General features: G+C 35.6%; 1 protein-coding gene across 1 annotated transcript in view; it reads left to right on the plus strand.

The window, feature by feature from the left end:
• Positions 1-19,754, plus strand: part of snx17 (sorting nexin 17) — a 103,923-nt gene extending 84,169 nt beyond the window's left edge. The window contains exons 13-19 of the mRNA XM_056481491.1: positions 479-571; positions 5,266-5,469; positions 9,796-9,924; positions 13,729-13,806; positions 14,579-14,653; positions 14,740-14,781; positions 17,412-19,754. Coding sequence (XP_056337466.1) covers positions 479-571; positions 5,266-5,469; positions 9,796-9,924; positions 13,729-13,806; positions 14,579-14,653; positions 14,740-14,781; positions 17,412-17,531 — 741 coding nt within the window. The 3' untranslated portion in view covers positions 17,532-19,754. The remainder of the gene's footprint in view (positions 1-478; positions 572-5,265; positions 5,470-9,795; positions 9,925-13,728; positions 13,807-14,578; positions 14,654-14,739; positions 14,782-17,411) is intronic.
• The last annotated feature ends 489 nt before the right edge of the window (positions 19,755-20,243 follow it).

The raw sequence follows: 20,243 nt of genomic DNA on the forward strand, positions 1-20,243 counted from the left end.
ATAAATTGACTTGACTTAACAATGAACGCTACATTTATAAATTAAAGCAATATTTCACCCCCAAAAACTGAATTCTGTCATCATTTACTAACCCTTTACTTGTAGCAATCTTGTTTGAATTTCTTTCTTGGCATGAGCCCAGAAGATATTGTGAGGAATGTTGGAAATCAGTAGCCATTGACATCCATAGTGTTTTTATTATCTCTCTAGAACTATCTTTATTATTTATGTATAACTATGGAAGTCAGTAGTTCACAACATTTCTAAAAATATCTACTTTTGTCTTTAACAGAAGAAAGTAACTCATAAAGGTTTGAAACCACATGAAAGCACTTTCATTTTTGAGAAAAAATTCCCTTTAACATTGAACTGGCAGAATAGTTGTTTCCTTTCATCTCAAATTCACAAATCTCCTTTAAAAACACACAAGTTATTCAGAAGTCAAGCACAGAGTGAAACCCTGTCTTCTTCCTCTCAGACGGTGTCAGACATTGACCGGGGATGGATCCTGGTAAACAAAGAGCAGCACAGACAGCTGAAATCCCTGCAGGAGAAGGGCTCAAAGAAGGAGGTATGACTGAGCTCCGCCACACACGATTTTTTTTATCTCCCTTGTGTCTATGAGAGAATGACTGCTTCTATAAAAGTTCAAATCCATTCTCAGATCTGGATTTATCATTGAGAATGTTCACATGAACACCGTTAAGCCGATAATAACTCCAACAAAATCAGTGTATTGTAATTAGGGCTTGGTAATACATCAAAATTATTGAAATATCGCACAATGTGTATATAGCAACAATTCATATCACAATGGTTTGCAATAAATGAGTGATTTAATGCAAAATAGTCTTTGGTACCTGACATTAGCACACCCAATTTTTAGTTGTAACATTTCACAATTTAGTTTATTTAGCTATCATCACTTACATAAATGAACAAAAGTGTCCTGCACTCACTAGTAAAAAAGAAATATCAAAGATTGTGAATCATTACAGTGGTCCCTCGCTGTAATGCAGTTTACCTTTCATGGCCTCGCAGTTTCAAGGATTTTTTTTGTGCAATTTAACATGTTTTGTTTTAATAGCGCATTGTTGTTCTGCCTCCTGATTGGCTGTATGCTACTGTCAATCTGTCTCCTCCATGCCATGTCTCCTACAACACAGAATGCATTCAGCTTGCCATATTTACATAAATCTTTAATCCTAAAAGACAGAGGAAGATACTAACCATCACACCAAAATTTGGACTTCTGAACATGCTAAAGAAGGTAGAAGTTACATCGCTGTAGGGCACCATTACAGAATTACACTTCAGTTCATTAAATTCAGTTTTTAATCTATAATAATTGAAATAATAATAAAGCTGACTACTTAGCGGATTTCTCCTGTTTCGGGTTATTTTTAGAACGTAACTCCCGCGATTAATGAGGGACCACTGTATTGGTTTGTATTTTAAATTCTCAAGATGCAGCGGTTTGAATGTAGCAAAACAGTTTCTTCCTAATAAGAACACATTTTTGTAGTTCTTTGGGTCAAGAAAGCATCTGAGTTTGTTGGATATTTCCTCCTCCTTTAGGAAAAAGTTTGAATGTGCTTATATTCGCAGTAGCATACACACACACTTCAAACTGACAGAAAGCAGGTTAATGTGTTTATGTATTTGGCGAAATCTGTGTACTGGACATAAAATCTCTCTAGGTGCGTCCAAAATCGTGTACTTATGCACTATTCTATGCCATTTTGAAGTATAAATAGTGTAAGTAGTGCATTCACACTGAAAACTCTAAAAAACAATAAGTGCACTTTAATTACCCGAATGATGCACTCATTCAACCGTTAAAATGAAGTGTAGAATGTTGGACACTTCACACACTCAATGGTCGCTGCTTTGCCCACATAGCGGAAGGGGTGGAGCTTTTGGGAATTGATGTTGGATTACTTTATTTATTTTGGATTGTGAAATAAATATTCTCCTACGAGAGTGATTATAGTACCTCCAGATGGTGAATGCGGTTATACTCACTGCAGATATTATTTGGTAGTTTGTTCATTTATTTCACTAATTTGGCAACCGTCAAACGTCATCAGGATAACGGTTTGAATTTCCGCTAAGTAAAAAAACATTAGAGTTCCATTTGGGACTACACTGCATTCATATACTATGCTGTTGAGTGTGTAAGTGCATAGTGTATAGTGTGCCATTTGGGACGCAGCTAGAGTGTGATCGCACTTCAATAAAGGAAAACAGGTTATGCCGAATTCACACTGCATGACTTTTTTGGGGTAGCGTTCAGTTGCTGTTGTGTTCACATTGCGCAATGGATTAGCGACAAAATGTTACACAATACAGGATTCTACATGACTCACAAACAACGTTTCACAATCAAACACACAAAAGAACCGCTTTGTGGTTCATTTCAGACAAAACATTAGAAAAAAAGGTGCTTCTCTAAAAGTGGTCCCAAACTTTCCTCCAATTCTCGAGTCCAAAACGATAGAGAATGAGCCTTTCTTGAAACTGAAGCTGTGTTTTCTTATATCATGGTCAGTAACAATGTATGATCTATAACAATGTATGCTTGTATGATTTTAAAAATTGTAAATGAAAAAAAATATGCTCCACCTCCATTATGTGAGTTTGTGACACTTAAGAATAATATTGGTCAAGCAACACGATCTATTACTAAAGTAGACTGTTCTGTGCAGTTTATACGTACAACTTTTACACGGTCAGTCTTCTCAGTTAGAGCCAGTCATTTCTTGGACACACTTCCTATTGATTTAAGGGGTATCACAAATTATGCAACATTTAAATACAAGTTTTTAATTTTTATATTTTAAATACAAATATATAATTTAAATACAACTTTACTGTTATTGTATGTGTGATAATATGTTTTTTGATTTTTAGGTTGCCTTTAAAATCTGGCAGGGGGCAACAGATGAAAATTAGCCTTTGTAGCTAACTCTTGCTTATTTACAGTTTTATTGTTGATTAATGAGCATTGTCCCTGTTAAATAAAATAAACAAAGACCATAGAATACACAAGAAATGTCACTCGTATAGTTTTAAGTGCATAAAAAGGTGTAATGTCAATGTAGCCGCTCTAGCGAAGGTAGCCAAGCCTTCTATCACAGATGCCAATCATCGATCTTTATAAATAGACGATTCTCAGGGGGAGGGGGGACGTTTCTGCATATCGTATAAATTTTGAAAAGTTAAAAATTTTCATAAAAAACATAGGCACATAATTGAGTAGGATAAACTTTTTATTTGAGAAGAAAAGATGTGCATAAACTGCAATGGAAGCACTTTTACCAAAAAAATTCCAGTATGCGCATTAAGAAAGGTCATGTGTTGTCGGCACAATAGCCGAGTGGTTAGCGCGCCATAGTGATGCGTGGATGGCGGTTATATTCGCGGGCGCTGCGGATAATCTGCGGGTCAGGAAATAAAAAAATACATTAAGATTAATTGCGGGTCGGTTATGGGTGGATGTAGCGGGACATGGCAGTGGACCAGCAAAAAAAGCAGAGAGTGGGCTTTGCAGAATGGGAAGATGAGATGCCCAAAATAATGGATGAAGAGTAGCCTACTGATCAAAATTTTCAGTCTTCAGAGGAAAATCTGCTATCTGCAGCACCTTGCGAGGAGAATCTTGTTCATTCCTACAAGCGGTGAAAGCGAATGCTCATTCAGTGCAGCTGGGCGCGTTTTGGAGGCGAGGTGGAATTGCCCAAATCCAGGCACAATAGATTTTAAACAGTGAGAAGAAAAAGGCCAAGTAAACATAACATAGCTGCCGTTTAGGCTGAAGTGGCAACCTTTTTGTTATCATGTTCCTGTATCTGTAAAAGCTAAAATGTCTTATTTTTACTTTCTGTATCTATTTGAAAATAAAGAAAATGTTTTCTAAAAACAAACTTTTGAAAAAAATTAATTTAAAAACATTTAAGATTAACGTATTATTTTACTATCAGAGATGCGCAGATTAAAACTCACTGAATTTGCTGTTAATATCCACACAGAGCCAGAATGTTCATAGAGGCGACCCAGGCGGCCGCCTAGGGCGGCAGAATAGAGAGAGACAATCCCCCCACCGCCCTGGTCCTCGCTGTCGTATGCGCAATGACACCCCGTCTCTCATTTTTGCTTTCAGTATGAGGGCGGCATGATCATCTTTTGCCTAGAGCTCCAGTTCAGTTTGCTCCAACCCAGTTTGCTCCGGCCCTGATGGTGACCTATCATGCCTAAAACAAAGAATTAAATTACTAAAGCGACGATCGGGTATGATCTATATATCTATATATCAGATAAAACTATATGCGCAGGCGGGTGGCGGGTTCATTATAAGTATGAAGCCGCAGATTTGGGTGTCATTTCAGCTAATCCACGCATCTCTAGTGTGCCGACATGTGGAGCAGTAGCACATCAGGGCGTCCTGAGTTTGAATCCTGGCTCAAGGATATTTCCCTACCCCTACCCCTCTCTCTCCCCAACTTCGCTTCCTGGCTCAATACTGTCCTATCTAATAAAGGCAAAAAGGCCAAAAATAAATCATCATCAAAAAAAAAAAAAAAGAGGTCATGTGATGTTGTTATAAGAGATCTTGTGATGATAAAATGTGTGCGAATGGACAAACCAGTGGCTGAGCACATTGCAAACATCTGAAATGTTGTTTTGGTCATTATAAAATAAATATAAATAATAATATACTGTTTCAGTATTAGTTTTATTATATTATCTATGACCTCTAGAATCAAGAGTGTCTGTGCTCCACGTCTCACGCATTCAAACGCCCCCGCTTATTCACTGCAGGTCAGGATTGCGTTCTGAGGCGCAAGTCATTTATTAAATTAAGAAAAGATTCACACAGCTGCTCTTATCGCAGTAAATTCTATTTTTACTGTTGATATTTGGCGCCAGATAATCAGAAAGTGACGATTTTGTTCGCTTTGACTCATTGGATGGAAACGCTGCTTTATTCGCATGTCTTTTATGTGATATTCCAGTTTTGCGCATAAAGTCAATTAGCATTTTTGGATGGAAACATAGCTAATGACAGGTCCAGATATTTAGCATGCTAAATATTTCACTGGCTTTAGCAACTCAGATTTGCCTCCGATTTGTCAGCAATTTCACAAAACCTGTAGAGTGAAAATTGGGACTAAAAACAGGTAAAAAAAATATTCATGTAAACACACTTGGTAAAGAAGCAATAATTTGTGTCTGTTTGACAAACATCTGTGTTTTGTCCCACAGTTCATCAGATTGGCTCAGACACTGAAGTACTACGGTTATATCAAGTTTGATCCCTGCATCACAGATTTTCCAGAGAAGGGCTGTCATGTTATAGTCGGAGCTGGAAACAATGAGCTCAACTTCCACGTCAAGCTGCCCAGTGAGCAGATGAAAGAGGGCAGCTTCAAAGTCACGCGCATGAGATGCTGGCGGGTCACGTCATCTGTAAGTTCAGTCTTTTACAATACAGAGAATTCGGTTTGTTCATCTCAGAATGAAAATCCTGTCATCATTTGCTCACTCATGTTGTTCCATAAACAACCAGAAATTAGCTAGCCTTTGGAACACAAATGAAAATATTTTTAATCCAATCAGAGAGATTGTTAATTTAGGGTGTACTCACACCAGCCCGAGAACGCTTACGTCATCGATGATGTGATGTGTTCAGTTTAACAGAAGAGAAGCGCTCTCGCTCCAAACAATGGAGATTGCTTTAATTGTATTTTTTTGTATTATTTTAAGTCTTTAATATGAAGTGACACAGTCAAATCTTTTGCTGAACAGATCCACCACTTTTGACACTCATAAATGTTCGTGAAAGTTATCGTGCTGCCTGTATTAGGAAGTTTGCTAAAGGTGCAGCTGTTAGACAGCGGGGGTTTTCATCTTTAATAAACTATGATAGATTGTGTTCATTGAAAAGTAAGAATAATTATTAAATCCATATGAAACAGTCCCTTAAAAGTGACATTGGGTCTTCAGTTTCACACTTAAGCACACTTTGCACTCAGACTACAAGCGTAGCATGCCAAATCCTGGGCCAGTTCACCAGGCCAGGGCCGACCAACTGAACCACGCCAATGCCCGATTTGGAGCACTTACGCTTGTCAAATGAGCTGGGAAATGTGGGTCAAACATGCCTGGGCACGGTTCAGAAAGTCTTGTGTGAGTACCCCCTTAATGAAAAGGCTTTTGACCCAAAACTCTAAATATACATAAAGAGATTAAAGAATACATTTTAATGAATTGAGTGGTTTAATCCGAGTCTTGATTTGCTTAGGGCCCGATGATACTGAATAGAGAGGCTTGTTTTACGCTGTGAATTTCACAGCTTCTTGGACCCACTGGAGACTGCAGTGATGGAGATGAAAGTTGTGGTGGCTCTGCATGTTCATTTTCTTTTGTTTTTTGCTAATATGAAAGTTTACAAATCACAGATTTTAGAGCACTCATGCTATAATCTTTGATTACGGTGGGTGTCCACCAAAGGGTTTTTGTGCAATTGAAAATCCCAGCATTCTGCTAAAAAACTCAGCTGTGAGCACTTCTCCAACTGTCAAAGCATTTAAAAAAACGGTGAGCCACGTGAAACAGATACTTAGTGCTTTGCCTTGCTGCTGGTGTTCTAAAAAACACTGCACTCTCATTGAAAACAGCTGAAAAATAAGTATCAGAAAAAAACACTTCCATAGACTGCCATTTGTGCCAGACCGGAAATGCAGTCTTGAATGATAACTTTCACCTGTTGCGGCATTCTAAAGTTTAAGTCTGGTGAAATCTGAGCTGTGAATTTGCCTCACATGATTGGATGAGACAAATAGATCAAAATGTGACCTCTCTGTAAAGAAATGTAAAATGTGCAGCAATTGCTCGTTTTATCTTTGTTGCATCATTCTGTTTTACTTCACCCATTTTCGTAGCACCATACGTCAGAATTTCGCATGCTCCATTTCGTGCGCTAGACTCAGTCACAGAGCTCATCTCTCATAGGTCAAACTTTCTAAAATATATCTCAATGTTTCAGATATGTGTGATATTGTATACTTTCACAATGTAACCTTAGTCATATGTTTGTATTTTGTCCCAAGTTGCAAAACTATTGGATTACTTTCTTTAAAATTGTTTCTTATTTTCAGGGGGTCAAGTTAGCAGTTTGACCTTTAATCGCTATTTTTGGTGTTCCCTCTCAGTGTCAACCTTTAAACCGGAGACAGGCTGACATTGTGGCTTTTGCATCTTTTCTCGCTAGGCTCAGAATACTGTTGTCTTGGACCTCTCCACAACCCGCCTCTATTTCATTGTGGCTCAAAGATTTTTTTTTTTTTTACTTGAGAAAATTAAATACAATATCAGAGGTAGGAGAGAACAGTTTTTTGAAAAATGGTAACAATTTATTGCATGTTTTAATCACTATGAAACCTTAGATGTGGATTGAGTGAAGGTATATATATATGTATATGGTTTGTTATTATTTTTTCTGTCTTTGTATTCATTTTATTTACAATTATTAATATTATTTTTGTTTTATTATTATTTTTTTCAGATGCTGATTATTATATTTGGGGATTGTTTTGCGGGTTTTTGCAAGAATAAAAGAAAAAAAATTCCAAAAAAAATCAAATGCGGCTTTAGACCAATAAGATTTTGTAGTTGCCTATAAATAGACCTGTGTTGGCGTTACTATACTAAACTGTTACTGTATAAACTATAACAGCTCTTAGTTTGTATAGGTTTATTTTTTTTTATTTCTTTGTAAATATTTTGAATCAGGTTGGGGTGATTAGACTTTCAGGACAGAGGGACAAAAATCTGCATGGAGAGCTTGCGTTCTCTTGGATTCCTATCAAAATGGCTTGATTTTGCTGACCAACGGTAAATGCGGCTGAACTCAGGCTAGATTTTTTTAAACAGGACAAATTAGGATGAGACCACAAACCTATAAAATGCAGACGGAGTGTAAAGTACTGTAAGTGATATAATCACAGTATGTGAATTTAAAAAACACAGACACAGCAGCTCGGTTTCATTATATCCAATGCCGTCTTTATTTTTCTATTCACCAAAGAATCCTGCTTAAAATAGCACTGTTTCCACAAAAAGATATTGACAGCAAAACAACAACATTTTCAACTTTGATAATTATAAGAAACATGATTAATAATCAACACTGATAACAGTGCACCAAATTATCATTCTTAACATCATGTTGGAATGGTGTCCGAAGTATTGATGCAAAAAAAAAAAATCAAAACAGGAATAAATAAATAAGTTTCAAAATCTATTAAAATACTAATAATTTCTTTTCTACTGTACTGTACAATAATTTAGAATTGTGCTGTTTCTAACTGTATCTTTTTGATGAGTGAGCATTAGAAACTTCTTCCAAAGACATAAAAAAAATAAAATAAAAACCATTTCAGATAGCGAGGATGTAGGAAAACTTCCAGACAGCTCTCTGAATTCTTTCTACGACTGTCCCTTCAGGCATGTCTGGTTGCTCTATTTCTGAAAATGGGAAGTTAAAATGAGGATGACCAAAACACCACTTACAAAAAAGGCTATACATATAATGCCCCTGCAAAATCCTGGAGGGACCTATGAAAAATGATTTCATTTAAACCATTTACTTACTTATCTTTGCCATGATAACAGTAAATCATATTTTACTAGATATTTTTCAAGACACTTCTATACAGCTTAACATGCCATTTAAAGGCTTAACTACGTTAATTAAGTTTACTAGGCAGGTTAGGGTAATTAGGCAAGTTATTACATCAAGATGGTTTGTTCTGTAGTCTATCGAAAAAAAAATAATTTTGACCTTAAAATGGTTTTGAAAAAATTAAAAACTGCTTTTATTCTAGCTGAAATAACTTTTTAAGTTTTATTTTTAAAAGAAAGACTTTCTCCAAAAGAAAAAATATTATCAGACATGCTGTGAAAATTTCTTTGCTCTGTTAAACATCATTGTGGAAATATTTAAAAAAGAATAAAATTCAAAGGGGGGCTAATAATTCTGACTTCAACTGTGTATAGACATATCAAACATACTTTTCTATTGATAAACCATAACAGCATAAAATTTGATCTCTTTTTTTTCACAGGTAAGGGAAGGTTTAAGCAAATGCAATGAATTTACATAATTTAAAACCTTTTTCAGAGTGATATTATGTTGTTTCAATCTCAATTTGTTATAAATAAATGTATGTAGGTTTGAAAATGACTCAATTTAACTGTGATAAATCACTATAGAAGCATAATTTCTCCATTAGTCCATGTTTTTTCACAGCGGATATAAAAACCAACAATGTCCAAGCAACATTTTATGATAACATTCTCCAGTTGAGTCCAATTTAAAGTTACATTTGCATTCCGGTTTCACTGGTGAGAGGAAGTTATCTCTGCTCGGCTTGGTCTTTGGCCTAGAATAGCAGAGTTGTGTTACTAATGAGCTCCGAATGGCCATCCTCTGAGACCAGGATCTGACGCTGAGCATTCTGGGATTGACAGAGTTTCCAATGTGCATCGTAAAGTAGTCGTCTGTTTAGTTTCATACGAGTCCATAACGAGACGCTTCTCTGTGTTGTTTTTTGCGTGATGCTGTGTAATTACAAGGACGATGACATTTAGAGCAGAGCTAATGATGACTAATTGAGCTTTGAAGATAATTGGCATGTCGAGGAGTTTAGAAATGGCCTCTGTAATTGCCTCGGCACAAATAACAGTGATTATGATGATGGTATTTGTGATGGCCGTGCTCTGACTCTACAGCAGGTGCCGGTGGCCAACGGTACCGCAAACCCCAGCAGCTCCAGTAAATGTGATGTGAAGCTAGAGCTGGCCTTCGAGTACTTGATGAGCAAAGACCGTCTGCAGTGGGTCACCATCACCAGTCAACAGGTCAGCGCATGACTTATGGATCATATTCAAATTCGCTATTATTTTGTTTGACATTCATAATGTATCCGGGTCCATTTCAACTTAGATCAGATACTTTATTTTTAATGTAGGCTGAAGGGTATGAAAATAACCCATAATTTAAATTTTAAAAATTTATATTTTGCCAAGTTTTTTAAAGATTAAAAAAAATAATAATTTAATAATCATACGATTCATCTTTGGGGTATTTTGGAAACAGGTATGTATTAGAGTACCTTCACACTTAAACATACACACACACATACATATATACACTCACCGGCCACTTTAATAGATACATCTGTCCAACTGCTCGTTAACACAAATTTCTAATCAGTCAATCACATGGCAGCAACTCAGTGCATGTAGACATGGTCAAGACGATCTGCTGCAGTTCAAACCGAGCTTCCGAATGGGGAAGAAAGATGATTAAAGTGACTTTGAACGTGGCATGGTTGTTGGTGCCAGGCGAGCAGGTCTGAGTATTTCAGAAACTGCTGATCTACTGGGATTTTCACGCACAACCATCTCTAGGGTTTACAGAGAGTGCTCCGAAAAAGTATTCAGTGATATTCAGTGAGCAGCCAGCCTGATCTCACGAGAAAACGTAAGTATTTTACGTTTTGTCAGTTTAGTGGCTAATTCGTACGAATTCGTATGAGTTCAGTCATCTCAGACTGGTTTCTCGAATATGATAATGAGTTCACTGTTCTCAAATGTCCTCCACGATCACCAGAACTCATTCCAATAGAGCACCATGGATGTGCAGCTGACAAATCTGCAGCAACTGCGTGATGCTATCATGTCAATATGGACCAAAATCTCAGATTTTCCACTTAATTATTGAGACGTTCTTGATAAAATGCAATATTTAGTTGAAAAATTTTAAGTTATTATAATTCTTTGCGTCAAACGTGAAAAGATTTTGCATCATCCAGATTATGTATCCATCATGAGTTAAATCAATCAAAAAGTAAAAACTACAAATAAAAAGATTAATCACATCCAAAAAAAAAAGTTATTTTTTAAACATAATATATGTGTGTGTGTTATGTATATTTATTATGTATATGTGATACACAAACTTACATCGAAACAAAACAATTTTGTTACATGGGTATTTAAAATTATAAATAAATTGTATCAAATACATATATATTTTATATCTAAATATAAATGAACATTTTCTCAAATATATAAAAATATTAATAAATAAATAAATATTTATATATACATAATAAATAGTGGTGTAACGGATCACAGATCTCATGGGTCGCATTACATTATAGTTTTTCAATCAAAAATCTGACTATCTTTCGCATCAGCCAAAAAAGGGAGAAGACTAATGTTATGTGCTTTCCATTTATTACAGAGTTTAGAACCTGTAATTTTATTAAAAATCAGCTGAATAAATATAAATTGTAAAATATTCAGTACTGTGAAAAATTCACTGTTACAACTACTGTTGCTCATAACGCTGAATGTATAAATCTAACATTATAATTTGTATATCAATAATTATTTTTAGTCTCATTTTCAATAAATTATTCAGTTATTCACTTATAAAACTTATTTTCATTGCTAGACGTATCATTTTTGAAGAAATATTCAATGGCATATTTTTGATGGCTAGTTATCGCCACCTATTGGTTACATCATGTAATTGCTGCTTACAACTTTCATTTTTGAGCGTTAAAGGGCACATAGTTTACCTCTTTTTTTATGATTTAATATTAATATTCTGGTTCTTCTAAGTGTGCCAGTTTAGGTTCAGTTCAAAACACAATTCAGATTTTTTTATTATAATGTGTTAAAAAGTGTCATGTTGGGGGCGTGTCCACAGTTCGCTGATTTATGGGTGTGTTGCTTCACATGTAAATCAGTTTTGGCTTCCCGCCAACGTAACAAGGGGGTGGGGCCATGAGCTCACCCGCTCTGCGTTTGCTACAGAGTCTGACAGGCAGACGGAGAAGGAGAGAGAAGATCGTACATATACGACTCTGACACAGACCAAACAGAGAGTACAAAATCATTTGTGTCTTTGTACAATTTTACAGCCAACTGTGTGCTAGTTTCAAGTGCCGAGCTTGTACACAGAAACTAATAACCACGCACACTGAATTAACTTTGACTGAGGCACCGGATGCGCCGCTCGAAGCCGCAACACGGCACACCAGACACTCTCTGTAGCGCGGCAGAAACATGTGTCCCGAATCGTCGCGCCACGCATTTTTGAATTCTAAACATCGGTTTCTGCAGCGGTCCGCGGCGCATGCTAGTTAAGATCACAGGGAGCTTCTGGGATCGCAAGAAATGCAAACGGCTGAAGTATAAGGTAGACTCAATGAGAAGTACACATGTTTGCAAACCTACCTAAAGATACAACCAATAATTCCGATTAGAGCGATAATGTGGAGAATATTGCTCTTGTGTTGAGCCAAATGAGCCTTGCATCTAAAAATAGAGCTAGCGTGTTCCTTTAGTGATATCGCTTAGACTCACGCTGAAAATGGCGGACGTGAATCAACAAACTGAGGATATGATGACGCGCCTGTCAATCAATATTGGTGGGCGGGGGGACCGCTCTCCTACATCAGGTAGCGGTCGATTTAAAAACAGCTCCAATTGATCCACCGTTTTTTATGTTGTTAAATTGAAAAAAAAGCTCTGGGTGTGCTTATACCACCCCAATATGACAGTCTATACACCATACATGCACATATGTCTGTCCAAACAGCTTGAAAAGTAGATTTTTTACCATAGGTGCCCTTTAAGTTAAATGCATATGATGGTGATTTTTAATCTTTACTATAAACATCAGTGGTTTTATCTAAACTATAAACTGTTATCCCAGTACTTCTGTGTTATTTGACTGTTTGTAAACTAACTTTCTTGATTTTTTTTGCAGTTTTCAAACACGGATTTAAATTCGAAGGATTAATAAACAAATGCAAATCACCATTATTTTTCATTTATGTTGCGTTGGTGTTGAGATCCCGATCTTTTAATGATTAATCGTGCAGCTTACATTGAATGCATTGACGCAGGCTAAACAATAGTGACAGAAAACACCTTTGATAACCTAAGAAACCCACCACATCCCAAATAACCAAATAACTTCTTCCGTCATCATTATATTTTACAGGAAAGCCTAAATGCTTTCATACATGTGATTTGAATGATGTGAAAGGCGATTGTTACAAATTTAGTAAAGTAAAAAAAAAATATTAATCCGTGGGTCACGTGTGTTCGAACTGTGGGTTGTGATCCATGCGAAACACGGATTAACCGTGATCGGTTACACCCGAATAATAAATGTACACTGTACACACACGTAAATTGTCAAAACAAACTTTTGTTGATTTGATTTAGTTTGTTTATTAATCACTATTATTTTTTGCTGTTGTATTAAAATGTTACAAATGTAATTTATTATTGTAATATACATAATAAAAGTCAATGTTAGTTTTGAGATTTACTGAAAACTATATTTGTGTTATTAAAGTTTTCTAAGGCTTTTATTGAGAATTACCTTTCATGTAGTTATCCAGTCTTGCTTCCTGCATAAACCTGTCACACATTTCCATAATGCCAGCTTGTGGTCTTGTTTTATGACACCTTCAGCACAAAATTTGAAACTTTCACACAGAATAATGGGATATTTTTAAATTATGAGTGGTTTAAAATTAGAGAAAAATGAGATGGACAGTTGAATGTCCAGCATGAATTCATTTAAAGCACTTCAAACTGGATTTGAGTTTGACCAAAGGCTTTTTTCCCTCTCAGGCTATCATGATGAGCATCTGTCTGCAGTCTATGGTAGATGAGCTGATGGTGAAAAAATCTGGCGGAAGCATTAAAAAGGTCAGTTGGTCTGTGTTTGTGTTCTCGTAAAGACCTATCAAATATCTGAGGAGTCTCTCAAATATCTTTCAGTTCCTTGTATAATACTCTATCTGTTTTATGTTATGTAGGAAATTAGTTTTTGCCATGTGGGGCTTAATCAACCCTTTCAGGATCAAAAGCTTAATTTGCTCTGAAATGTTGTTTAAATCTTCTTTGTTTACTGGAGAGATTTGAGAAAATGTAGTTGTGCAATACTTCCCTCACTTTTTTAAAAACGTCAACACAAACCTGTTGTGAAGGAACAGAAGATCACTTTTGTCCTGTATCGTAACAAACAATAATGACATTGAAAATAAAATGTACTTTGGAGACCGAGGCAGTTCTGAATGTGAGCTTGTGGATGATTATCAATGGAAGCAACTCACTTGAAGTAGATTCAAATATTGGAGAAGTGTTATAAACATTGCCTGGGAGAAAAAAGTTATGACATTAAAGGGCTAATAAGAAAAAAGGGTGATTCATTCACAATTAAATCTATAAATTGAATTAACAAAAATAAATGCATGCATGGATGAATCATTTTAATAAATCAAAACATTTTTAGAAATGCAATTCCCAATATCAACAAAAACTATACAGCTACAAAATTATTAAGTACAAATTGGAGTCTGTAAAGAAAAAAACAAGAGAACTTGAATAGAAAGTTGTTAGTCAGATGAGGAATGTTTTAAATGTCAGTAAATAGGGTCAGATTTATGTTCAGTTGTTTATCTTGTGGTGTTTCCACCAGATGCAGAAGAAGCGACTGAATGGCTCGTTACAGCGCTCTGACAGTCAGCAAGCTGTGAAGTCTCCTCCAATACTGGTGCGCACTAATGATCCTACTAATGCAGCTTTACTTATGATTTGGATGACGTACATTGATAGTATGTGATTTTCATTGTTCTTCAGGATTCTCCTGATCCCAGCCGTGAACAAGTAGTCAAACTTTCGGTGAGTTTTCAATAAGTAAATAAATAATCCTCTGTTAGTGTTCTCAACATATTTTTATTGCATTTATTAGTCATTGTTATTTTTTTATCATGGTTGTTTGTATACATTTATTTTTGGGTCAAAGATAAAAGGGTGTTTATAACATTAAAACAATAAAAGACATATTTTAAACAGACGTTAGTACTGTTTATTATTACAATTTTAATTGAAGAGTTAGTTTATCCAAAAATGAAAATTCTGTTATTATTCACTCAGCCTCATGTCGTCCCAATCCCGTGAGGCTTTCATTCATCTTCTTAACACAAATCAGAATATTTTAGATGAAACCCGATAGCTCTCGATTTTCCATAGGCAACAATGGACCTGAGACATTCAAAGTCCAGAAAAGGAACCAAAAACAAATATTCCATGTGTCAAATATTCCATGTGACTTCAGTGGTTCAGCTGTAATCGTATGCAGCTCCAGAATTTTGTAAATATGTAAATGACTATGTTCACCTATATCTTCTCGTCAGGTTGTCAGGGTGCACATTTACTACAGGCAATGCCAGTGGAGTTAGCAGTGCAGCACACAAGCATCATATTGCTCATACTAAACACACACCCTGATCTGACACGCAAGACATTAGTGAAGAATGTAGTTTTTTACAGTTTTATTTCATGTTTATTGACCCCCCCCCCCCCTCTCCATCAACTAGGCATACAATCACAATGCAGCCTACAAAACGGCACACATCCACACCCTATCTTATATATGTATATACAAACATGCATGCATGCATACATACACATCCATATGTTTCCAGCGTGATGCAATAGCCCTTTTGGCTTGAAGAAAACCAAAATCCAAAATTTTTGTCTTTCCAGTCGTAAGTTCCATAGGATAAATATGATTACAGATGAACCACTGAAGTTACGTGGAATGTTTTATCTTTCTGGACTTTATACATCTCGTGACCATTGTTGTCTATGGAGGATGAGAGACCTCCTGGATTTCATCTAAACTATCCTAATCTGTGTACTGGAGAAAATCAAAGTCTTGGGGGATTAGAACAACATGAGGATGCAAAATTATTCACTGAGTTTTTATTTTCAGATGATCTAATCCTATTCGTGACTCTGATTTACAGATAACATTCGCTAAAATGTCATTCATTCAAATGTTACAATAGTGTATATACCTTAATCTTATCAGGCAAATTCACAACTGGAATTACTTGATTGTTTTTAAGGACCACAGTCGATTGGCTTTTTAAAATCTAAATACTTTGCCAGCATCATTCAAAACACTTAGTCAGCAAGAAATAGTCACATATTCTTTAATAAGTGTTAGTACATAACTTATTTCACTTTACTTTCATTTAGTAGGATTTGTATGTATATAAAATCCCTTTTGTACACCAAATAAAAAGTCTGTTTTGATCAATCTGTTTGTCTCAATTTTTAAGAATATTATGCGTTACATTCTGTTAATTGGCAAGCAACACTTACAATCTAACATCTATTTATGATCTAATCTGATCTCTGATGGGGGCATTTTAAAAGGCCTAGGTATATAGAATCCATTTGAACCTTTTCATTGATTTGTTGGTTTGCTTCTTTAAAAGTATAAGCAATGTATAAGGAGTAAGGTTTTGGGGTTATCCTATTTGTATGAAAGCCAGGTGTTTAAGAAAGCCCATCAGAATACATCTGATGTAGCCCCTCCTCTTTTTGATTCATTTCAAATACTTCCCTCAGGATCTCAGTATAGGGTACCGGCAAGGACCAACAGATAAAAATTTTCATTTGTTTCATGTGTGATTGATTTGCTGAATTTTAATGGGAAGAGGTAGTTGCTGTTTTTTAGTACTATTAATGTTGTTTAATGTTTGTCTTAAGGTGTGATATGCAGTTGAAGTCAGAATTATTAGCCCCCTTGTTTATTTTTTTTCCCCCAATTTCTGTTTAACGGAGAGATGTTTTCACATTTTTAAACATAATAGTTTTAAGAACTCGCTTCTAATAACTGATTTATTTTAGCTTTGCCATGATGACAGTAAATAATATTTGACTAGATATTTTTCAAGACACTTCTATACAGCTTAAAGTGATATTTAAAGGCTTAACTAGGTTAATTAGGTTAAGGTTAGGGTTAACTAGGCAGGTTAGGGTAATTAGGCAAGTTATTGTATAACGATGGTTTGTTTTGTCGACTATTGAAAAAAATATAGCTTAAAGGGGCTAATAATTTTTTTATGGTTTAAAAAAAAAATGTAAACTGCTTTTATTCTAGCTGAAATAAAACAGCTAAGACTTTCCCCAGAAGAACAAATATTATCAGACATACTGTGAAAATGTCCATGCTCTGTTAAACATAATTTAGGAAAGATTTACAAAAACAAATAAAAAATAATTCAATGGGGGGCTAATAATTCGTACTTCAACTGTATGTGTTGTAAATCTATCATGCTGCAGAACAAATCGCCCCAAAAAAGGGACAATAAAGTTTACAGTAACAGTATATTCATATTTTATTTCGGATTGTATTACATTTAAGGAAAACTATTTGTGATAAATGTAGTTTAATTGTAAATTTACTAAATTGTAGTAAATTTAATTTCCCATTTTCTATGTTTTTATTTCCACAGACCAAGCTGTCTTCTGTCTCCCTGAGAGGACTTAGCTCTTCTAACTCAGCGGGTGACATCAGTGGCAATGACTTTCATGGAAACTACGCTTTTGAAGGAATAGGGGACGATGACCTGTGATGCAGCCGTCCTTAAAGACCGGACTGAAGGAGGCAGATTCATTTAGTGCTTTCTCTGAGCGTAGTTCAAAAGATGCCCAGTTCTGCAATATCGTAAATCCTTCCAGAAAAAAAATGAAATAGCATTAACTGCTCGAAATATTGCTGACAAAGTACATCATTTTGACTCGAGTCTTTAATTCGTAAGTGAATGAGATTCAGCGCACGTTCAATTAGTCACAGCAGTTAGATATAAACCTTAACTTGGAGACTATTAAATTAATCCAGGGTTACTGTTTCACCTCAGGGCGAGTTACTGCATTCATTTAGACTGTGATGAAAGTTTAATCTTCAGACGGGCTTCAGTGAATCGTACTTCCTTACTAGAGACACAAAACTGTGCTTTTCCTCTCATTTTGTCAACATCAAGTCCTGTTCTTGCCTACTAGACTAAGCTCCATACCAGCAAACTGTGTTGATATGCTTCTATGAAAATCCTTTATTTCACAGAGAAAAGGATCTGCTTCGTTTCATGACTTCTGCCGTGATAAATCAGCTTCCTGTTTTCTTCAGGAGAGGTAATATTGTGGCTTATTCAACCATATTCATTGCACATCCTTGATGAATACACAAGTTCAGAATGAAAAACCACCCTCTTTATTGTGGCCTACTTTCTGTCTACCTTAAACTGATTCATCAGTTCAGCTTCTCCAAATGAAAAGAAATGTAGCGCTAGACACAAGTTGGCTAAAAAGCTTCTCTCGTTCAAGCCTTGGCTGTGTTTTGAATCTTGTTTTGGTGTGTTCGGCAGGCCCGCTTGCACTAGCTCAGCTCTTTTTTTTTTTTAAGCACAGTATTAAGAAAAGAGGTGAATAGGGTGTGCATTGAGGTGGGAAAACATCCTGGAACATTGGCAAGAGGTTTGTAGATCTGCCAGTTGTGTGCAAATTATGTCTGTTCTGTTATTCATACCAATATATCAAAAAGGTTTCTCATAAATGCCAAATTATAGTTCACTAAAGCATTTTGCACAAAGTAAAATCATGGTAATGTCACTTTTTTATATATATAAATGTACATGCAATGTTTAAAAAAAAAGTATTCTGAATATTTACTAATATGTGTATTATCTTTAGTATATTACAAACAATTACCGCTGATCAAATATATTCCAGGCTGTGTATATATATATATATAAATGTATATTTAAAAAAAAAGATTAGAAACTAACATTTATCAGTGTTTACAGAATTGTAGAAAATTTAAAGTGTTTACAAATTTCACATCTAAATTTGAATGATTGTGTAATACACTTTATATATTTTATTTTGAAGAATCATCATTCCTGTCTCTCTTTTTTTGTATAATCCATTTTGTATTTTACTAAATACATTGTGGCAATCATCTCAGAGGACTGTGATCACATTGTGCTTGGGAAATGGCTGTATTTTACATTTATTCTGGGGTTTTGACTGCATTGATAGTCACAGTGAATGAAATGCATACCCTTCATAATAAATCTACAGCTATGGAAAAACAAATTGAGACCACTGGATTTATGAGTTATAGTTACTGCATGTGTTTGAGTAAATATATATGTTGTTTTCTCTGTAAACTACGCATGACCTTTCTTCCGATTAAAGTGTAGTCATTTAGAGAATTTTTTTAAGTGACAAAAAATGTGCCATGTTGCCTGACGTGTATTAATTCATGATTAGACAAATCAAAACCAACCTCGGAAGAATTACGAAATCAATATTTGGTGAGAGAACTCCCGAGTTTCAGTAAAACATTAATGAAAGAAATTAAAACATTTATTTTGACCAATTGTCATTATCTGATAAGGAACAATATGCTCCAAGTGACAATTTCTGTCCTTTATCAGACATTTATAGACTAAAACAAATATTAACCTTTTACTCAAACCCATACTTATTAAATCAGTAAATCCACTGAATAATCTCAGGTGGCCTCTTACATTTTTCCGTAGCTGTTCGGTTCCTCCCATGTGCATAATGTTTAATGGTTGAATGATTGTTTTTCAACTGACGACTATAATCCGTGATTGCCATGTTCATTATTTTCACCAGCATCATCATTTAGGATGAAAAGGGCAAACTGTCTTTACTCCTAAAGCTTGTACATCTGTCATAATGCTTATCAATATGATTTATTTTTTAAATCATCACTTCAAATGGAAGATAGAGCCTTCTGGGTTTCAATAAATTTAGGTGCCAAACAATGATCCTTCTGTGTATGCGAATTGTTTTGTTTTTCTTTGTGTTATAAAACAAACATGATGGGTATTTCAGAGTCATGTCATATAATGTGGCTTGTCTGTTGACTCCTATGAATCACGCTCTGCAAGTGGACACGCTGTAGTTTCCAGGACCTCTGAGTAGTATATAGCAATGAGCCTGCTTAAATGAGATCACATTCTGGGTGTGCAGGGTTATGTCAAATCCCATCTCTGATTATGACTCTTGGTATCATTTCAACATTCCCCCTGAAGTTACTGTGCCTATGTAACCCCGCCGGTCCTACACCACCCAACCCGCTCCGAGCTGGGATCGAACCGGCGATTCTCTGCATGGGAGTCGGTTGCTCTAACAAGGAGTCTAAAGACCATAGCCTCTAGCGTTTGTCCCTAGAGCAACTTTAGAGGTCAGAGGAGTGAAATTTATCTGCACAGCACTTCACTAGCTGGCCTCTGCTACACTCACCCACCTAAACC

The sequence above is a fragment of the Danio aesculapii genome, chromosome 20 (assembly GCF_903798145.1).
Source record: "Danio aesculapii chromosome 20, fDanAes4.1, whole genome shotgun sequence".
In the NCBI taxonomy this organism is placed as follows: Eukaryota; Metazoa; Chordata; class Actinopteri; order Cypriniformes; family Danionidae; genus Danio; species Danio aesculapii.